The 22,582-nt window shown below is 38.7% G+C and overlaps 1 protein-coding gene across 2 annotated transcripts; it reads right to left on the bottom strand.

Annotated features, from left to right (window-relative positions):
• Window positions 1-646: 646 nt before the first annotated feature.
• LOC117371797 (DENN domain-containing protein 5B-like) lies at window positions 647-22,407 on the bottom strand. Of its 2 annotated transcripts, XM_033967467.2 has the most exons (22): window positions 22,137-22,379; window positions 17,585-17,694; window positions 15,949-16,654; window positions 13,825-14,012; window positions 10,764-11,261; window positions 10,409-10,640; window positions 9,431-9,581; window positions 9,255-9,339; window positions 8,763-8,795; window positions 8,077-8,196; window positions 7,847-7,999; window positions 7,256-7,334; window positions 7,108-7,174; window positions 6,241-6,369; window positions 6,015-6,136; window positions 5,173-5,318; window positions 4,979-5,097; window positions 3,820-4,004; window positions 3,575-3,657; window positions 2,580-2,706; window positions 2,350-2,485; window positions 647-1,754 (listed from the first exon to the last, which is right to left on the bottom strand). In XM_033967467.2, the coding sequence occupies exons 1-22, from the start codon at window positions 22,246-22,248 to the stop codon at window positions 1,571-1,573; spliced, it is 3,765 nt and encodes a 1,254-aa protein (XP_033823358.1). In that variant the 5' UTR covers window positions 22,249-22,379; the 3' UTR covers window positions 647-1,570. The 2 variants fall into 2 exon arrangements, with proteins under 2 accessions (XP_033823358.1, XP_033823359.1); XM_033967468.2 differs by lacking the exon at window positions 8,763-8,795 and having other exon boundaries at window positions 22,137-22,407.
• Window positions 22,408-22,582: the final 175 nt, after the last annotated feature.

Genomic DNA, 22,582 nt, shown 5'->3' with positions numbered 1-22,582 from the left:
CCATTTACATAAACGACGTATGACGTGTCCGTGCGTCTACATTCTACTGGCCATATAAGGACGGAACATTGCGCGGGAACAGGGGCTCGGCCCCGGTTGCTATGGCACATTGGAGAATGTAAGCAAAGAGGCGGGGTCAGTCGTTTTTACTACTAAACGCCAGATGGCCCGTCTGGAGGCCTACGGTTTTTAGGGAGCTGGGCGTCTAGAGAAGAGATGCGCTTTGTTGACATGAATCGCGTGACAACCGCCAAGATTAGAGGTCAAATAAAAGAAGAGCAAAGCAGGGTCCTTGCAGGGCACGCGCAGCAAAATCCCCCAATAGAGTCCGCACATAGGCCGTTATCGTGGTCATAACATTAACCAAAGGCCCATGTTGTCGTGTTTAGTTTTAGTTTATTTGGAGTTGGGGAAACGTCAGTTGCAAAAACAAAGGCGCCTTAGGTCTGTACACTACACTCTAGAAAGACTGTGGGTTATTGTGGAATGATGAGGAATCACCATTGTGATTGCAGCTACTTACATTTGTGTGACGAACAAGTACTAGCGCAAGGACACAGTTGCAACCAAATTACGCAACAGTTGCGCCGGTGCGCACTGCAGGCTATAGGCAGCAACTGGGCAGATAGGCACAACAGAGTCACGCTTTTCTCAAATTAATAACTTTTATTCTTTACAACACATGTCATAAATAACAATTATTGCTTCTTCCCATCTGCAGTATGTAAAAGATAATGTGGGCTTGGTCATTTTGGATTACAGAGGGTTTGCACTACAGTGCAAGAAATAATATTTGCACATTTTATATTATTAAATAAAATTCAGCAAAACATAATCTTATTTTTATAAGTAGTTGTCCCTGCAATCTCAGCTGGGTGTGTGTCTTAATATTTACAAAAAGTAAAAGGTGACCAACCTAAGATTTTTTTAACATAACTGTACAGAAAATATAGCAGTATTCTGAACCATATTAACAGAAAAACACAACTCCATGAGCCAAATTATTTACAACAATGACAGTGACAAAGACTGACACAAACAGGCCACCAGCTCCGCTCCAGTGTTAGACCAACTGAGGATTTGACGAGCACATCACTCCTGACCCAAAAACTCAGAAACACACAGATTTATATAAACAAAAACATGATAATAGCATATTAGAATGAGGCAATACTTTTGTCCAGATGAAAATGCATTACTATAATGAGGCTCGAGTCAGGGCACGACTACTAAAGCACACATGGATACATAAACAAATATATTTGAGCCATGCATTGGGTTAACTTCAAATCCAATTGCAAGCATCACAGCAGCAGAGAGGTGGTCACATTTGGGTATACAGTGTCAGTTACAATAAAAGTGACTAGTGAGAAAATCAAATGTGACAATATGAATGTGTCTATCTCTGCCGAAGGAAACAGAATTCACAGTGTAAACAAGCATCAGAAAGGTAATCATTTCCTAAAGCATATTGGAACAATACTGATACAGCCTAGGACACTATATAGTAACAAACAAGGCCATATACACTTTTTGGAAATGTCCATTCTAGTCCTTCAGTTTGATCAAGTCAGAGCTCTATCCCCTTTACCAAAGATGCTTCCAGGGTGATACTGAACCCATAAAGCGTGTGTAAGATACGAGACAGGGCATGGACCGCAGCACGGTCCCGGAGTAAAGCACTGTCCTCATAGGTCCGACCTGTGAGGGGGCAGTCAGCCAGTAGAGGGAGCCACAGAGCCAAGAGCTGATCTCTGGAAAGAGATACATGTCAATCAAATGCTTAGTTCTTAGTCTGGGGTTTTATTATATTATACAGCGCAAATATATCATATGTATTTCTTACCACTTTAGTTCATGTAAATAGCAAAGCAGACCTATTACTAAATAAACTGGCTCATGTGGTGCATTACATGGACATTACATAACTTCAATGTCATTGTATAAGATGGGATACTATGGCTGCGTCATTGTGTGAGATGACATCATTACATTGTGTACGCCAGTTTTGTTTTTTAAACAGGGAGAAGGTAAAATGTTGAATTCGTACATAAAGGAAAAATACCTCATCAATAATAAATGACTGTTTTATGTTAATACAATATCTTATCAAGATTCAATTCATTGTTATTTTTATGCAACAAAAACAACTCTTTCATAAAATCTGCAAAAAACACTATAAAATATAAATAGATAGTTATACTTTACATTGGCTATATTTATATAAGTGCAAGTACATAATTTAGAGCAACATGTATCACGTTCATATTCTGGTTGTATGACTGAACATTAATAATAGTAACTAGGCCCTTGAAGTTGCAATATTACAGATAAATCTGCATAATTTACCTAATCCCCAGGCACACAAAAAGCTGGAATTTTCCCTCTTTTCCAATATTTCGGGGGGAGGAGTTGATGGCATTGACATAATGACACAGGGAGTTGCCCATTTGATTGGCCGTCTCCATGGAAACCACCGCTTTCTCTGTGAAAATATGCAAATACATGTAACTATTGTGCAACTTTAGACTTTTGTTTCCCAACCAGAGCTGATGCAGAAGTTAACAAATTTAACTTACCAATGTAATCCCAAACAAACACACTTCTCTGGAACAAGCGGCTGGATTTCAGTCCATGGAGAAGAAACTTTTCCAGCGCGCACACCAGGCCTCCCTCACCACACAACAGCACCGTCAGGTTTCCCCTCTGACACAGAGTAGGACAACAAGTTAATGGACTATTTTAGCTCACAAGAATCAAATTTCATCTTTAGAAATCACCCATCAAGGTTGAGACTAAATCTAGTTTAAGCTTAGATTTAGGTTTTATTTTTATTTTATTTGTATTAATTAAATCTGTAACATTCTGGTACTGACACTTTGCCTGCATGAAAATAAATACGTTTTATGCCATACTGTGGAAGATTACAACCAAAGAAACAACATGTCCATGGAAACGAGGAGGAGACTCTCCTCCAGGCCCAGTAAAAGTCAGATTTGTGAAGATGCAAGAGTAAGGGCGTTTTCTTTAGTGCATTAAACAAATTAAATAGAAAAGAAAAAAAAACTTTATTATGAATTGGGGTTTTTTTTAGCTAAAATGCTGCATACAGATACTTAAAGTAAAACATTTTTTGAATTAATGTATAAAATAATGTACAATTGTGATGTAAAAATTGAAAAAATATTTGAAAATGCATATCTTAGTTCCATTATTTTTAAATGTAGACTAACATTAAGTAGGTTCTATTTGATCTGTAAGTTTTTTATTGAATATTTATTTTCAATTACATCTTAACGTGAATTGTAAATATATCCATATAGAGGATCCTACACAAGGAATTTCGTAGGCATCTGAAATAACTTTCTGACTTTGAGGCTTCTGTTGTAGAAGTTAATGGGGGGAAAAAATTACAGCCCACCAATCTCAATTTTCTAAAATACCATTATTACGACCTCGGAATTTCTATTTTGTCTCCAGATGGGCATCGAGGGTAATGACTCTGAAAAGGTTAGGAATGTGGCATCTAAAAGGTTTTCCCAATCAAGACTAAATCAGCATTACTGGCACAAACCTCCTGCTCTGGTTTATGGAAGTATTTGACAAGGTTATTTGCTGCCTCCCTCATGTCCTCTTGTACTTCCACTGCATGCACTCCTGCAAAAATATAAAAAAAAGTGTACACTTGAGGACCAACAAAATATTTGAAAACTGAGAACAGGAAATGTGATATACAGCAACTGAATGTGCTATTCTGTCTATGTAGCAACAAGTAGGTCGTCCATTGTGCTAAAGAATGCGTTCATTGTTGATACGTACTGGTGCGGCTGCCAAGCGATCCCAGCACTGTCATCATAGTCTGAGAGGGAGAGGCCAGCTCAGGGGGGGTAGCCGACCACCTCCCAGAGTCCTCCTCTGCACCAGGTGTCACTAGTTGACCAATGAGGACGCGCTCCAGGCTGCCGTCACCCACTCCTTTTCCCAGCCAGCGACCACAAGGGAATCTAACAAAGTAAATACAGTATTTGTATTGTTATAGTCTTCTACAGACGTGAATTGTAAGGGTTCAAATCAATCACATTTGCCTGCATTGTTTTATTGAAGCTGGACAGGGCAAATTAATATAATCAGTTTCTTAAATCTGAGCCATGATTGAAACTACAAAAGAATATTGTAACTAGTAGTCCTGAAATGGTATTCTTGTTCTGTACACATAGCTTAGAGTTTGGTTTGGTGAGTTTTGAAAAAATAAAAAGTATAATAAGAATAATGCCAACTTTATTTTGGTTATGAGTGATCTTTAGACCTAAAGATCTCCTAATCACCCTGTGCAATTCTATGGACTTCAGCCTCGTTTCCATTGGTTGGAGCGGATCGGTACGGGCCTCAAGTGTCTCAACTGTCTAAAGTGAACCATACCTCCCCGTTTGAGGGGTCCAAAGTGGACCCTGGAGGGTATTAGCTCCCACTGGGGTCTGGGGCTGGAACAGTACAGCTCCAGGTTTGGTTAAAACGACAAACAGATTATTGGACAATAGAGAATGCAGATGGAAGAAAGATGGAAAAAAGCAGATATAAACATAAAATAATAATTGCTCACCAAACGCTGACTTGGTCTAGTCATAAACCCCAGAATTTGCAGTGATGGCAATTTATATGCTGATATACATCGCAAAACAAAGCTAGCATGTTCCCAATAGCGGTTTCCTGTTTATAGATGCAGGCCACTCGCGTATAAAGATTGAAAATATATTTTCAGTGCATAATGCATCTAACATGTAGTATAGTCACGACATAAATAATAAGGCTCATTTGTGGATTTTACTTGTGTATATTTCTGTTCCAAAAATAACAAAATAAAACATATAGGAATACTGGTTATTATTAATGTTTACTCTTCACTCAGTGACTGCACACATGTATTCTTTTTGCCAAAAGAATACATGTCTGTAAAGAGAGGTCAAAGAACCATAGTTACTTGTAAGTGTGTCCTGTGATCTCATTGTACACCATGACACTGTCGATGAGACACTTGGCCAGCAGTCCGGAGTTTTCCTGCCCCAGCTGCAGAGTGCTCAGCCGGCCCAGGTTTTTACACTGGGGAAAGAACACGAACTATTACAACAGCTAATAAATCAGTCTTTACACTTATAGTCACATAATCAAACAAACCTGGAAGTATATCTCCTGTGTGTTCTTGGGGAACTGTCTAACTCCTGAATCACCCAACTCTCCCGACACACACACCCACGGGTTTACAGTTGCCATGGCGATGCTTAGTTTTTTCATGGGTATTATGGCAACGCGATATGGAATACCTGAGAACACATTATGGAAGGAAAATACATAAAGCCTAATATTGTGGGTAACATTATTAAAGGGCCTGTACCTGATTTTTATTTATTTATTCTCTTTACCTCATGCATTGTATAGAAAAGCAGGGATAAGAAATACATTTTCTAAATAGCATTTTGTTGTGTATCAACTAATACAGAAGCTACTGATAGAGTTACTTTTATTGTCCAATAAGGCACATTGTGATAGTGTTTGTTTCCCATGATTATCAGTAACAGACACTTGATTCTCTGTCATGGTGCATTTTCAAGAGTGACAAAAATATATAATTATAGAATATATACAAAAGACAAAGTTTAAATCTGTCAACTGGACAAATCATTGTAAGAGTGAAGACATTTCACTACTTATCCAAGCCGCTTCCTCAGTTCTGGTCAGATTGCTGGTGGCCACTGCCTTATATCTGTCTGAAGGGAGGGGCTAACTACACTGAAACTGTAAACGTCTATTGTCTCCAGTTTCAGCTGAAACTACCCTATTCAGCCCTTAACGACCCTATAGCCAGAGATTGGAGAACTATAAAATATGTTCCCGGCCTATGGTTTGAAATCAGGTACAGGGCCTTTGATATTACAGTAAAAAAAATAAACAAATTCTGCATTTCCCATTACAACATTCCTAGACAACACTTGTTATAACAATAGTATGTGAGGACGTACTGATAGAGGTGAACACTCGGGTGAAGCAGAGGTAGTCCACTGTGTTCAGAGACAAGAGATGAAACAAAAACTGCTCGCGTTCTTCCTCACACAGCAGGAATGCATGTGGTTTGTACAGCTGTCTGCAAGGTCCCCACAAAATAATATTATCAAGGTTAGATAAAAATGTGATTCTACATAAACTAGGCCTACTATATCAAGTGCAATGTGTTATAGTGGCTCTTACCGAATTAGCTCTTGATTTGTAAGCAGTTCTTTGAGGTGTTGAGATAGCATTTTCTTCTCCAAAGCCAGATGAATCCAAGCTCTGGCCTGACCCACTTCAGACATTCCCTCACTCATAGTCTGAATAAAGCTACAAATATACATAAGCACAGCTGTTAGATCAGATTCATACTGTTCTTTGAGCAATAAAATTGTTGCATGGTATAGTATGTACATATTATTATGTTTATTATGTATTTGTGGTAATTTATTAGAGCTAACAGGTGTAACTTTTAGTATTCATTATTTATTTGATAGGGACAGTGCATATTAATGAATAATATAATTCTAACTGATATGAATATTTCCATCTGTTGTCCCTAGGTAGGTAACAAAGAAGTTACAAAATATTGCAAAAAAGACAACACAAGGTATTAAAGAGGCTTGTCTCTATGGAGATGTAATTGCTTTGCCTATAATGTTCCACTGTATGGCATTATATAGCATCTGAAGATCTATGGCTGTATAATATTTGGGTGTCATGAAAGGCTCTACATAAATCCAAAGATTAATGAATGAATAAGTTAATTAACTAACCCTAACAACTCTAAATCCATGGAGACAAGCAGGTTATCCCATGTGGCCATGTGTCAGATCAGATCTGTATAGAGACGAGCCTGCATATAGTAAGAATGTTTTATGTTTTTTTATGTTTACTCTTTGTTTTGTTTTTTGTAGCCTTCTTGAGTAAATGAGATAGGTTTTTGGCAGACACTATATAACAGCAAAAAACTAATTCCAAATATGCGATAACATTTGGAAATGAAAGATTTTGTTAATTTTTAATAGTTTGGAATGACCCGTTTTTAGTATAGTGCTTGCGTCGTACCTCATGTCTTGTGGTAAAGATCCTCTTAGGTGCAGGGTGGCATCATTAAATGTCTTTTGTTCTGTGCCTGTAAACAATGTAAACACAGTGAGTGTGGCTCTAGTTCCCTGATATAACTGACACAGATCGGCCTAATGAGGGCTCTGACCTGGAGACTCAGCTGGTGCCTCTGCCTTCCTCTGGGCTGCTTGGTAGTGCAGCAGATGGGACCACAATGCAGACTTCCCCTGATCAAAAACAGTCTTATCAAACCACTCCATATAGGCTATACAGGGCTTCTTGTCTCATTACATTTATTTACTATAGTAACTATTCAGTTGCTTTAATATAAATAACTGAAATTAGCCAAAATCTCAGTGAACCAAGACTACACAAGATTATCCTGGATTGATTAGAACAAGAAAATAGAATAGGAACAATATAGAACAGGATCAAAAACAGGATGAATCTAGTTATTTTCCAAGACCGAGAACTAAGAGGATATGACTGGAAATAAGCCAGCCAGACTTTCCCAACAAACCAACTGAAGGATATAGTTGCAAATATGTATATATTTGTTACACTTAAATATATACATATTTCAATGTGCATCATAAAGCTACATTTCCATAAAGCTTGCAGAGCTTTTAAAGGTGAACTACGTAAATTTCCTAGTTGGGGCCTTTAAATTAAAAAATTACAGGCGCTTCAAATGCCAAAATATGTCTTTACTATGAGCAGTGTAATTGCTGTGACTGACCTGTTTGAGCTGCAGACCATGGCCCCAGGTCCTCTCCAGTAGATCGCACAGTCCATGAATAAGAGTGTTCTCCTGCAGACCGGTGATGTTAGCCTCCCCCTGACCCAGCTCTATACTCTCCTTCCCCATACGCTCCATCAGCATCCTCTTAGTCTACACACCCAGAAATAACATGGCTGTAATAATAAGCCAGACAGTGACTAGGTAACAGGGGAGTGAAATGTACTGACCTTCAGGCGACACTCGTTCAGCAGTCCGTCTACGAATTCTCTGTGAGTTTGAGTGATAGTTTGAGGGCATGGATCGAGAAGCTTTGTGTGAGCCAGGTTTTTACGTAGAAATATGTGCTTCTGTCCAAGAGAAATTCAATAAAAAGTCAATTAGGTCATGATAATATCATAAATTGTAAAAATTTTAATATATAATGATTTGACAAGGAAATATTGAACAAGAGATAGACTGATATTTAGGGCCAGTAATGGTATTTTTAAAAGGCACAGGCTTCAATTTACCAGGAGGCCAGTGCTGTACTGTAAATTCTATTACCGTACACTAAATCTGATAACACACTGTCTTAGAGGCGTATAGTATAAGAGGTCTACATACCTAAAAATTATTGCTACAAATTATTTTATTACCTTTCTTACATAGAGGATCATTAATGATGGAATTCAGAAAAGGTTATGCTGAAAGTTATTTGATGATTAAAAATTAATTACTCATTAAAAGCCCTATATCGGTCAACCTCTAGATCAGACAATATACTATAGAAGCACATATACAAAAAGGTTACTTGGCCAAACAGACAACTGAAACGGGGAAAAGAGCAAAGCAAAATAACTGCAATAAACTTAATGACACCAACACCAATCACTTAAAATACACTATATTCATCATATATGTTTTAATGACTTACACAACGCTGTTTTTGACTTAGGAGTTTATGAATCTGAAAGCAATGTATGAGTATTTACTATTAAGACAACTGTAAGTCATAAAAAATGACAATTACAAACACCACATACTAAAATACAATAACTAAGCCATGTTCAAATATTTTAATAATAAGGCTTTAAACTGTAATCATTATTCATTCACTCCACTGTCCTGGTGGTAAGCTAGTACTCTAGCCATAGCTGCCCTGGGGCAGACTAACGGAAGCAAGGCCACCAATCTAACCCCTCTGACCACCACCAACACTCATGTACACACCACTTTCATACTAGGCAAAGTCTTGCCTAAGGCCACTTGGTCCAAGCAGAAACTGATCCTCTGACCTTTGGGTTGGGGAAACACTGGCCCACTGAGCCACCTATTATTGTTCATTAAATATATGACCTAGAGATTATCACACAATCTAAATCACACATTACACCAAACATAATACAGTCAAATAATTAATAATTACCTGAGTTTGATCCATGTCTGTTCCTGAATGCTCTGCAAACCTTTTGGGGTCAGACCTGCGTGATGCGGTGACTCGACCAGACCACCTGTTCATTCAAAGCAAAAATTTGTTCATATTTAGCCAAGACATTCAATAACAATGAAAAACGTAATGTGCGCATGTCATTATAGACTTACTTGTTGGTGCTGTTCCCTTGTGTCAGAACATCAGCCTGCAGTCGGGGAAAGTATCCCGGCTGGTGACGGCCCTGTCCGATCTTCATGTTGAGCAGGTGTGGGTGGATGGCTGTGTGGTCTGCCTTCTTCAGCCTGCGCTCAATGGTCTGAGCTGTGGACACATGTACTAGGAGATTTAATGGTCTAATAAACACAATTTTATTACATTATAATGTTCAATGTATATATTAATATATATTGAAACATGCCTTAGGTTAACTTAGGGACATTTGATTGCATTTGACCCATCTTTAGGGTGGTTAATAATAATAATAATACATTTTATTTATATAGCTCTTTTAGGCCGACATAATGGTGCATTCGATCTGGGTGAGGTATACTGCACTCTGGTGCGCTCTATCTGTAAAGAATGGCTGCTGCAGAGCTGACCATTTGTAATCTTCATCTGATGGAACAAATTTGATCAACTTTATTGCCTGCTTCTGAGTGAACAGTAAAGGCTTCTGTTTGTGTGTAGCTCATAGCACATGTATCTGCTGTTACCAACCTGTATTATTCTCACAGTGGGTTTTTACCACAAGTGAAATAAATAATCACTTGTATAACACCAGAGAAGAGAGTGTTTGCAGGGCTCTGTTCACATGCAGCTTGTTGTCATGGAAATAAGTTAGTCGAACAGCTGATTGCCTCTCTTGTGGCTCATCGTGCAGTGTTTGAAGTAAATATGAGCAGTGCATGAGCCATGAACAATCAACAGAGAAGTAAATGGTGCAAAATCTACAGAGCATGTGTGACACAATCTGACAGCTAGTCACCAAAATATATATTGCAAAGAAAATGCAGTAATATATCATTTTGGGGTATGACTTATTTTATTGTGGGAAAAAATGTCTTGTCCCAACAAGTGTGTCTTTGACTAATTTTCAGATGCCGGACAAGTTTCATCATTGTTTTTCTCTATATCAGACAGAGATGTACCTGATTCCAGCAGTGATGTGCACTTCCTATAGCGACCATTCCGTGGGTCTTGCTCATCTGTGTCGTACAATCGCTCTCTCTCCAGGCGACTGTCAAACAGCTGCTGCATGGGCTCTCTGTCCGCCCAGCGAGAGATCACCTTCCCATCCACAAACCAGGAAAACATGGCTGTCTCCAGGAAGCGCGACATGAAAGTCAGGTGGGAGGCGGGCTGAACTGATAGGAAGGAACCCTGAAATGCCAAAATCTCTTTTACTAGAAGGCACAACTTGGATGTTTGTGAGATGATAGACAACTAACTACATGTACAGTATGACAGTTAGACATATCTGTAAGTGGCATGTTATTGAAGTACCTTGTCAAAATTGCACGATCCCTCTCTGTTGCTCAACCAGGAGTCCAAATCAAAAGAGCTGTTGATGACAAATTGGTCGTACCGTCCAAACATGGCGGCAAACCTCCCCGCAAACACTTCCCTGATTTGAACATTGAGCTTGGCAGCCTTCAGCTCATCATCATCCTCTTCTAACTCTAGAGTTTTTGCACTGTCAGCCAAGTTGGCTCCTTCACACTGTTTGGCCAGCGCCTGTAGCTTCTCCAGAACAGCCAGCTCCTCGCCCCCCAGGTTACCATTCCGCCTGTCTTCCATCAGGTCCTCCAGAACAAGGCTGCTCAGACGGGGTGATGGGGAGGTCAGGGTGGGTTTTGTTACCACACCCCCTTGTGGAGGTAGTCCAAAGCGCAGTAGTATTTCTGTAAGTTCTTGAATGAGTTCATTCTGATCAGGGAACGCAGGGAGGTCCTCGGGGGCTTCTACACAATGGTTGTCAATGTCCACGAAACAGAGGTTGGCCTGGGTATGAGGAAATAGAGAAAAAGAAATATGACACTTAACTTTTTTGTTTTTCTCATTTATATATTTTCTGCATTCTTCCTACCCCATCCCATTTGTCAGTTTCTGTCAGGAAACCACTGCCTACAAATATGGCATCTCAACTGCTCTCTGACTATGAATAAAATGTGCCATCTCTGTCATCTTTTCAACTTCCATATCAGCAGCAGAACTGTCTCAGTCCTCTCCATTTGTAGGGCTGTAGTCGACTTAAGTCTAATAAGTTCTTGGTTGAGAAAATACACTTTGTGCATTGATTAAACAACTAAAGAGGTTGTATTGTGAGTTCTCTAAACTCTCTAAACTAAACCTGGATTAGACCAGGACAAAACCAAGTTTGCATTAGGACTGGACTCAAACAAGTGTGAATATTAATATCTCTACTATCTTACTATGCATCTGATCCAAACTGCAAATACATAATAATGTAATAACATACAACAAATACTCACAATTCACACAACAAACTCCAGCGACTTCAGTACATTCCTGCCCTCTCCTTTCTGTTATTGTCCATATAGATTCTTAATATCTCAATAACTTGATTAATGAACAATCAAAAACATTGGTTAACTTGCTAGATTAGCAACAAACGCAAAATAGAGCAGTGGATCAATGCCAACAGCCAACAAATGAACACTGCATTTCAATTCAAGCTAATAGATTAAACTTCTTCAAATCTAACCATCTTCAAATTAGGATACACAATAGCAGTATAGAACATAGTAAGAGTACATTGGGTTGCAGTGGTGCAGAGGCCATCCGCAGCTCCTCCAGCAACAGTGACCTATGTGCCAGTTTGGAGAGCCACATGAAGCCTGATGAGCAGAACCGGGCTGACAGCTGCACCAGCCTTACACTACATTGCAGCCTCAGCACGCTATGGGGTTATGTTAATCCTTTCAATATTATTGTTATAGAAATTCACACAACAGACAACAAAAAGGCACATCATCATAACTGAACTGCAGGAATATCATTAAAAACACCATTGCAAGATTAGGTGACGTTAATCTGATAGCATACCACAGCTGAACAATTGAACTCTTGTATGTGTGTAAGGAACAAATAGCCTTTTCTTGCCAAATGTACACAGTGATTAGGTTAGTTTAAGATTTCCTTAAACTTTAGGTTATTTTCCATTATACACTAACCCTTAAAATCCACAACAGTCAATTTAGATTCTGGCCAATTTGCCTACATGCTCATGTTTTTGGACAACACTGGGAAGCCAAGAAATGCTTTTAAGCCTTTCCCTTAAAGCAACCTCTAGCCCTATTGCTATACGTTTTATTAATCATTTTGCTTTTACCACAATATCCTCCAAAACACAACAAAAACTGCTGGTAACCAATTATTTAGCCAGCCTCATTCTTGTGTTCCTCTCCGTTTTGGCTCATACCCCCTAAGCTCTCTTTGTGCCTGTTTTTCTGGGGCAGTCAGACTTCAAAGAGCATTTATGATAATACAGCATGAAGCGGAGATGCAGCTTTGTGCCATGTGCAAGACCGGGATCCACTCAGCAAGAGGAAATGTCTCTATTGACCAGGCTTATATTAAGTTCAAACAGTCTAATTCCTCTATCAGACACATTTTGAGGTGTACTAATCCTCTGATATTGGCAGGGCTACTTGAGTATATTGTAGGTTACATAAAACCACTTAATATTTCACTGGCTCATAACAGTTTCTTTCATAAAAAAACAAATACCAAAGCATTTTGCAAAGTATCTACAAACCTGACAGTGTTCAAGGTAAAATTCTTGTGTAAATTTTCCTGTTTTTATTACAATGAAAAAAAAATTATAGGCTGTAATTACAAATTTACAGCATGTATCTTGATTTCAGCAAGTTTACCTTTTACCATTATTATTTAAGGTGTATAATTTACCTTATATTCAAGTATACAATATATTTTAACTCAAGCTAAATTCTCTGCCGATTAGTATATTGTGCTCCGTTTTGTATTGTCTTATGCAAACTTGACCTTTAAATAAATAAACATATATTGATTTGACACCAATAAAACCAAAAACAAATCAGATTAGATACCATCCATCATTAGACTGGCTGACCTGATCATGTTGCATTCTCACATATCACCACTAGATGCTATCTACGTTACTTCTGTCAGATAGTGTGAATCTAAAAATGTAATAAACATACAGATAGTAGCTTTAAGTCTATTATGTAAACTTACTCAAATCTAAAATAAAACAATTAAAAAAGTAATTTAATTTAATGCTTCAATTTTGCAGTGCACATGAACAGCAGCAAGCTACAGGACCCACTGCTAATTTGGTGTAGGGCTGGGCGATATGATAGAAAGATCATGATTTTTTTCCTCATATTGATATTTCCTCATACTGATTTTCAATTTTATTTTGCCAAAATAAAAACAAAGATACACATACACAAAATGGTCAATATTCTCACTACAAAGTCTGAACTCTGCTCCAGACCACAAGATGATTATTGGCTATTAGAAATGGCAAAATGCAGAACCCTGTTTAAGCAGCGCATACCTCATGCGGCAGGTGCAGGGAGGATCTCTGAGCCCCCTCCCTCCGCTGGATGCCCATGAGGAAGGGCACAGGAGCATCCAGGAGGTGGTGGATGGGCGTGGACGTGATGGGCAGATACATGTGCTGCCACTGGAATGGGAACAGCAGCGTGGTGATGCCCTCCGCCACCGTCATCAGTCTCTGGTAATCTGAGAGCAAGTAAATGAGAAACAATGTAAACTATATGGGGAGGATCACAGAGATATATGGGGTGGACTCTTCAAGAAAATATTTCTAAGTAGCAAGTGTAAAGGGAGTGTCAAAATATTTGATCTGATTTATGACTACAGAATGCACCCAATGGGAAATGTCTACTTTAGCTGCTGCTAGGTTTCTATTAAAAGATGCACTGTGTAACGTTTCTAGAAGAGGGACTGTCACCCTGCCTGTCTCTCTGAAGTTCTGAAATATTCCTCAGTATGGCCTTAAACTCAACTATCTCCATGGAGACAAGTACAACTGAATACATGCAAGATAGAAACTTTTTACAGATTTTACAGTAGGAGATGTATTTACTTTGTTGACAATGTTGTAAATACATCTTCTACTGTACTGTCTTTAAAAATACTTCAAGTTGCTTATGTATAAAAGAAGACAAAATGAACATTTTGGATTAAATGCAAGATAATTCCATGCTGTGTTAAACAAAAACATTTCCATGGAGACACCTCACCAGGAACGTTACATAGTGCACTTTTAAATGTGTTAATTTCTTTGTTGTGTATTATAACATAATGCAAACTAGGGCTGCAAGATTTATAACAATCAAAAAGAAATTTCAACTATCGCAATTAGAAAAGACTGCAGTTATTGAAGTAAGATCATTTCCACCTCAAACACTATTTTAACTGCTCCTGGACATGTTTAAAATGTGAACTTTGAGCAGGAACCTAATATTAAAACATACAGTTCAAATGTAATTACAGATTTCAAGCACAATGCTCGATAGTTAGATATTTTTTCCAAAATTAAACCACTTAAAATCAAAAGTACACTACATTTTTAAGGTTTGATTTTATGTCCATGTGCCCTTGGATGATGTATAGTAACAAAGTGACTCTTTCTGTGGCACTCCAGCTTTATCCAATCAGAAGAGAGAACCTCTGTTACCAGGCTGTTATCGGGGGTTGGCTGTCTTACATGTGCCATATGAATGCTTATTGGCTAACCAGGGAATGTTTATCATCACTGGTAAGATTTTATTGGCTTGCTTGTTTGAGCTGTCTTTCTTTACATCTCCATTGGTGAACACAACACAGCACCCAGTAAATTAATGAAGCTTCACCAATGTTATTGTATCTGTCTATGTACTTTAAACTGATTAACATTCAGTCCTTTCAATAAGATTGAGTGACATAAAAATAGATCTTTTTTCTTGTCTTTTTAATCCTTCTATTGATCTATCTCAATTTTTGATTGAACTTGATATAAAAAGCTATAAACAAATGCTATTTAACACATACAGGACATTTATAACAGATTATAGACATAGTAACTATATATGAAATAAACCAATATATAATAATCCCTGATAAATTAACTCTGGAGTAGGTCATCTTTTTATAGTATGTTAATAATTAATGTTTTTTTCCCCAGCAGGAGGATATGAGGTCACCCTTATCCCGGCCATTACATAAACTCTCAGAGTGCAGTCTCCATGACCTGTGTGTTCTTTTAAGTACCCCCAGTGCTGTGTCTGTATTCTGCGTTCTCTTCCCATTGCCAACAATGCATATGTTAAATGAACTGTGGTGGTCTGTCAAATCTTACAGGATGTAATTACATTTAGGCAGTATATTATATATTCATTCCAGAAAAGAAACATATAGTGATAATAGGGCTTTAGAAAGCCTAATCTTTAACAGACAAACTTAAAAATAACAACAACAACAACAACAACAACAACAATAGTAATAATAATAATAATAATAATAATAATAAAACATAACTGTCAGGAAATCTTACAATTCTATTTTTTGTAATCATTCAGACCTAATTCTAAGGACTGTAGTGCATTTGAAAACAGCATTTGAAAAGATCACTCAGATGAGACAAATTAGAATATGGGGTTTAATAAATGATTACCTTGTGAGTAGAGGAGCACTTGTGTCTCTAGAAGGGCACAGGTCACTAGCTGCACCATGTTATCCACCCCCAGTAGGCAAAAGGCCTCTCCGAGAGGAAACTCCCCCAGAGGAAGCTCCCCTGGCCCGGGCCGCTGACACAGGATGGGCCCCTGTACTCCATGAAAGCGTAGAGAGCGTCCCGGAGGGGGCAGGGGGACCTCATACAGGATGTTGTGGATGTAGCTCTCCAGAGGAAGGGGTGGGGCAGTGTTGGAAGCTACAGCCTGGTGTAGCTGGGAGAGGAACTGTCTGGAGGCTTGGAGGAAGGGGAGTGGGGTGAGCAGGCACAGAGCTTTGGACACATACAGAGTGTCCTTAGATGCATCATAAGAGCCCACACCACCAGAGCATGGAGAGACACCCGCCAGGGACTCCACGTCTGACTCATCCAAGCTGCTCACCAGAGAGTCCATGCTGGAGGTGGAGGGTGAGGAGGCAGAGGAGGAGGCCACTGAGGAGGAGGAGTTGGATTGGCGCTCCACTTGGTGCATCTGGTACAAAGTGTGCATAGCCGTGGTGATGGCAGGACTTGTCACCTCCTCGTAGAATGTGTGGACAAAGCCGTAGGAGCGTGAGCCATCATCGAAAATAAGAGTGAAGGAGTGGAACTGAGGGTCCAGTCTCTCTGCCTGAGTGCGGAAAGACAGGCCACGGGGCATACATAGCTGTGGGGAATATAAAAACACATTAGAAGATGGAAGAAAAGCATTACTGATCTCTGTTAAAAACACTGCCATTGTCTAAGCTGCTTCTGAATCTGTTTAAATTGGAAGTGATATTAACAAAAAAAATGATCAAAAAATGTGTGACATTTATAAGGTTATACTTTTGTCAGCCTTAAGATTCTGAAGAAAATGGGCCCTATAATACAAACCAGGAAAGTGCAGGAATAGTTTCTGCAGTGTTGAAAGATTTGGTTTTAGTTTTTATTTTCTGTTTACTTGCAGCTTTTTGGTTGTTTTCTAAGTTGTAATATACCTCAAATTCAAATTGCTTAGTATGAATGTACCGTAGTGATTCTGTCAGTTTACCCCCGGACAGCTATGGCCACTATAGCAGTTTACCATCACAGACTATGAAGACAATAAATAATGCAATGCAAATGTAAAGTAGAAAACAATTCGATGATTATGATTTCATATTTGATATGTGCATATCTCCCAAGTAATATTTTTTACAACCTTGTAGATAACCACATTCCCCTCCAAGTAAGCATTCATTATTATTATGCTGCCTATATTAAAATTATGCAAATCTTATGGTGATTACATTGCAGTTACTTTATTGTCGTCACTGCATGTCGTTTTTGCAAATTCTAATGTAGAGAAAATAGACTTAAAGTGACTGATGCCTGACCTTCTGCCTCGCTCAGGAATCAATAAGCCATATATCAGAAACACTCGTCAACTGCACAGTAAGTGTCCATCCTGTTCTATCACACCCTTTGGCAATTTGACTATACCATCGGGGCTGTACAATTTATGGAATTTTCTTTCTGGTTACAATGCTCCAGGTGACCTAAATAGTTAATATAATCAAACACATAAATATAATCAAACACATAATAACTGTTGAGCCCTGATATCCATACTCACCATGTTAACTGCATTCTTATTGAAGGGGTTCTTTTCTGTGCTCTCCGGATAATGCACAAGAACTTTAGACTTGAAGGATCGTCGCAGAGGGCTCTGTTCAAGGCTCTCACCTGTGAGACAAACAGAATAAAGACAGATGAGGACAGGCTAATGCCACCACTGAGTCACGGTTCACGAAAAGACAGGAGGACAGGATAATGCTACTGCTGAGTCACGTTTCACAAAAAGACGGGGGACAAGGCAACCTTGCCTGACACCTACAAAAATGAGAATGTGTTCGTCAGCAGCTAAAAGCAAAATCTGGCAGACTGACGGAGCCCTTTCCAAAATGTGTGTGCAAGGTGACAATGCATCAGATAACAATGCATCAGCAATCCATATTTTATAGTAGTAACGATTTTAGGAAGTCAGGAAATCTGGTGTGTCAATATTTTGGCATTCACTATATAATAATCGACATGAACAGGTTGGAGTCGGGTTAAACTTACACTGACTTCTGACCCAGATCTGAAATAATATAGAAGTAGGAATATTATTTGTGGGAAGGCCCATAATATGCCTGAACAACTTTGAAAAAATGCTCCATATTGACATTTGAACTAAGAATTGCACACATTAGATTTGATAACGGTTGATCTTCAGCTCCTGTTCATAGTTTTGTCATTTTTTTTAGAAAAAAATCATAGTCATATATCAATATTTCATGTTGTAATCACTATTTATGTGTCAGGTGGTAATTTCTTCACATTTACCGCATGGTAAACCCAATTAATGGGTTTCCTGGTATATGCAATGCTTTGAGGACTTTTTCTCATTCAGAAGATATAATATTTAGATTTAAATTGAAAATCAGTAAAGTAATTTCTCATCATTTTGAAACTCATGGATAGACTACATTCTCTGCATCACTCAAAATATGCAAAAGATGGATTAACATTAGCCTGTGTGACGTCTTGATCTCCCCAAAAAGCATATGACGCACACAGTCAAGGAAACAATGCCATCAGACAGTACCACTCCTGCCTGAGCACTGAAAAGTGGGAGACTAATGAGTTACCACTGCGACGACACAGTGTTCTTGTACAGGGATAAAACTAGAGTTAGCATATGGAGAAAAAAAAATGCTCTGTTGCCATGGAAACCGTTTCCGCTGTGGTCGCTGAGTTAACCGGGACAGAGCACGTCACTGGATATGTCACTAGACTTCAATCAGCACTGCTCTCAACAAGGTTTCTCATTTAAACTCTGCATAAAGGCGCATTCTAAAGATGGATTTTTTTAAGCTTTGAAAGAAAAAGTACTCTTGACAGGAAATAAGAGAGTGAGATAAACAAGAATGAATTTGAATATAGTGATACAAAAAAAAACATAAGGCTAAATTAAAGTTACAAATGTGCTTATTTGAAAAAAAGAGATAAAACATACATTAAAATAATATAAAGAAAATGCATCTGAGTGTGAGATGCTGTGTTCTCGATATGTCAGAACTTGTGGTAATGTGTCATCCACTAACTATGGCTATGATCACATGCGCAGCAAAATATTATTATCTGATTTTTTTTACCTTTAGGACAATTTAAATTACATGCAAACTACAAAATCTAATGTAAGCAATCAAAGGCACCATGATCAGAAAGCCAAACCAGATAAACACTAAACAAAAATAGTTAAATAATTGTTATCATCTGATTTTACACCATATTTTCTTTGACAAATAATGATTAAAAATGTTACTATTGCCAGTGTTTTAGAAATATTTTCAATAATGCAAAGGGGGCTAAGATACTTATCATAACTATATTGGTGGTTTTCAGATTCTGTGAGATAATGCCATACACCCAGATGGAGGACCTGATCATATCCATTAGTGAATAGACACAAAAACTGTATATGTGACACATAAAAGCACAAAAAACTGCATTTTAACAATATTCATTTTAGCTGACCCCATCTGTATTAAATAATGTTGGTCTATATAATGTTGTGATGTCATCTGAAACCCAACAATATGCAATTATGTTTCTTATTATTCTTGTTAATACAGTATAAGCACATCTGATTGAAAGAACTGCTCTGAGCGAACAACTACGTTTTATTTCATTCATTTAATGTGCTGCCCATTAAAATTCATTATACAAGTACATTAAGTATTTAACAATTTAATAGACTGGATATGACCAAAATGATTGGGGAGAGACAGACAATTACAAAGGCACCGCTTTTAAGACAAGGATACATTTCTACTGAGCAAACTGGGCATTCTATAAAGATTAATCGCTCAAGGAAATTACACAACTTGGCCCATATATTTATTTTACTGATGATGTCATGCCTCTGATGAGGGGTGAGTCACGGTTTTCTTGAAGCCGTTTTCAATTTTATCATGAATAAAAATGTCAAAGTCTTGTCTCATTCTGCAGTACACTGAAAATATGTAAATCATTATTATCATTCAAGGAAATTACATAACTTGGCCCATTTATTTACTTTGCTGATGAAGTGATGCTTGTGATCACCAGCTCCAATCCGTTCTGACACCCATTTAACATTCCAATAGGCATTCTCATGTGAAATTTGATTAGGCTGCGGAAAACACACCGGCATCTATTTAGTGGCCAACAAGAGCAGATTGTCTCCACACAGGCATTTAGCCATCAGACACAAACATAGCTACTGTATGACCTCATCCTCGTCAATGTGCGGTTTGAGTGCGCATGAACGCTAACGCTAGCTCGACTGAAGAAGATGAGGAGGAAAGTGCGGATTCTCACACATTTCTAATCCAGTGGAAGCGGAGCCCCCTTGCTGCAGTGGGTATAGGATGACCTGATGTTACATAAGCAGCTTGGTGGAGCTCAGATAAAGTGTCTTTGCTGTCAGTTGCTCCAGGGGGTATCACCAAGACCATCCTAAGCTTTATATTGAAATGTGCTTTTATGTGTCACATATACTTCATTGCACAACACAGCTGAATTATCAAAATGGGGATTAAACTGGGACTAAATCTGCCACTAAACCTGGACTAGATCAGGACTGAATCAGGACTCCAACCAGACCAAACCAAGTCTACATCAGAACTAAACTGGGCTTGAACCAGAACCTAACCAAGAACAGAGTGAATGCACACTAAGTTACATCATAATAACTGCAATGGTTGCAATCAGCTAAATCACAAAGGCTGTAATTATAAAATCCCCCAGGGGGCCTATTAATTATTTTGTTTAAAAACCTGCTAACTCTAGTTTATACCACATGTTATGAACTGCATGAGATTTTACACGTATTAACAATTGATATTTCAGGCTTCTCTTAAGTGTTAATGTTCCTGGATGAGTTTTAACTGTGCACTTGTTGTATTGATTAAAAATATATATGGTCAGCCTTTGTCAGATAAAAAGATGCTTTTGTTCAGTATCATCCCCAACATTTACACAACCACTTCCAGTCAAATGTAACAATCTATTTCTTCTGAAGCGAGCCATCCCTAGAGGTACAGTCATATATAAGGAGGAAAATGGGTGTGACTATTGTTTGGTAAGTGTATTTTCATATTTATAAATTGGAAATGACGTCAAGGTATCCAGCGCACCTGCTTGGCTGCTTTATCTTACAGGGACAACACAAAGCAGCAGCAATAACACGTGCGGACGTCACGGGGGGGAGAGCACAAGTTCACATGTCCTCAGCTGACTGTCAACAACAAAGAGACAAAAACACCAATATCTGGCTAGATCTGGCAACTTCTCATAACTGGCAACGTTTAGTAAACTCAAGACATTTCCAGCAAAGACTAGAATCTCTCCACCTTCGAAACACTTGACACAAAGGAGCAACACTGCAGCTGTGGCAACCCCCCTCCCACTTGCATTAAAAATCAGAGCATCATTCCGCCTTTGGAATGGAACAGATGTGTCCTTTTGCTAGACAAAGAATCTGGAATTTGAACAACTGCAAAACCAGATGCACTGTAGATTAAAAAGGGGAGAGTTCTGGCTATTACTCAGATTACCATAGCGTTTGGACAGTGGAATGTAATCTGACAAACATCCAGGCTGGTCATGGTGAACCCCCTTTGGTCCCTCCATCTGTCCTCTGCATTGGACAGTCCCTGGGCCATGGGCACGTTCTGGTATGTGACAATATGTTCCTTCATATTTAAGTGATGGCCTGGTGACTTGCAAATATAAAGTGGTTGTTAAACGTAATTTTAAATAATGCCTAAAATGTGTCAAAATGGAAAAAACACAGCGTGACTATTTTGTTTACCTCTATGTCCAATACAATATAAATAAAAGATCGATTTGAATAAGACCTTTTAATTTGGATTTGGGTGTCTTTAGATGGGTGTGATTGCGTAATAAGTCACTAAAGCTAATTTAAATCGAATTATTTAAGCGCGATTTTCATGCGTAAAAATATGAAGCGTCTAAACGTGACATCTGCCATTATCCCCCATAACATGCAGACAAAACATGCGGAGTGATCTCTCATCATTTATTTTATGTTTTAAGGAATTAGTATTCTTTTATCTAGCGTGTTTTTTATGACATACCAGCTCCATCGTCTGGCTCCAGGCCCGTGTCGGTGTCCAGACCACACACAACAAAATAGTGGGAGAAACGGCACGACCCAGATCCCGTGGTGGGCGCTGTGGTTCCGTTCATTCTGGAAGGATAAAAATGAGGTTGTAAGCTCCGTAAAGGACTAAAAACACCGCTTGTTCATCGCTGTCAGGGTCCAGTTTGGCGGGGCTGTGCTCGACGGCTCTCTCCGGTCGGTGACTGAGCTCAGGCTGTAGCGGCGTTGGGCATCTCGTTCAGCGCGAAGGGGAGGAGGCTCCGTGGGCGACAGAGGGAGGGAGACAAAGCGCTACCATCAGAAGCAACATGAGCAACCTTCATTCAGGCCTTCCCTCACCGGAAATATGGTTATATTTGGCTTCTTATTAAAAAAAAAGAATTCAAATTTAAACAAACAAATCTTCTCCACATAGAACCT

This window comes from Periophthalmus magnuspinnatus, chromosome 6 (assembly GCF_009829125.3).
Source record: "Periophthalmus magnuspinnatus isolate fPerMag1 chromosome 6, fPerMag1.2.pri, whole genome shotgun sequence".
Taxonomy (NCBI): Eukaryota; Metazoa; Chordata; class Actinopteri; order Gobiiformes; family Gobiidae; genus Periophthalmus; species Periophthalmus magnuspinnatus.
This window is presented reverse-complemented; position numbering and strand designations above follow the sequence as displayed.

Coding starts and splice junctions, on each gene's coding strand:
- LOC117371797 (XM_033967467.2), bottom strand. CDS start 22,248: ATGAACGGAACCACAGCGCCCACCACGGGATCTGGGTCGTGCCGTTTC. Junction 9,340..9,430: donor CAAGGGAACAGCACCAACAA/GTAAGTCTATAA, acceptor TTGAATGAACAG/GTGGTCTGGTCGAGTCACCG. Junction 3,658..3,819: donor ATCGCTTGGCAGCCGCACCA/GTACGTATCAAC, acceptor ATATTTTTGCAG/GAGTGCATGCAGTGGAAGTA.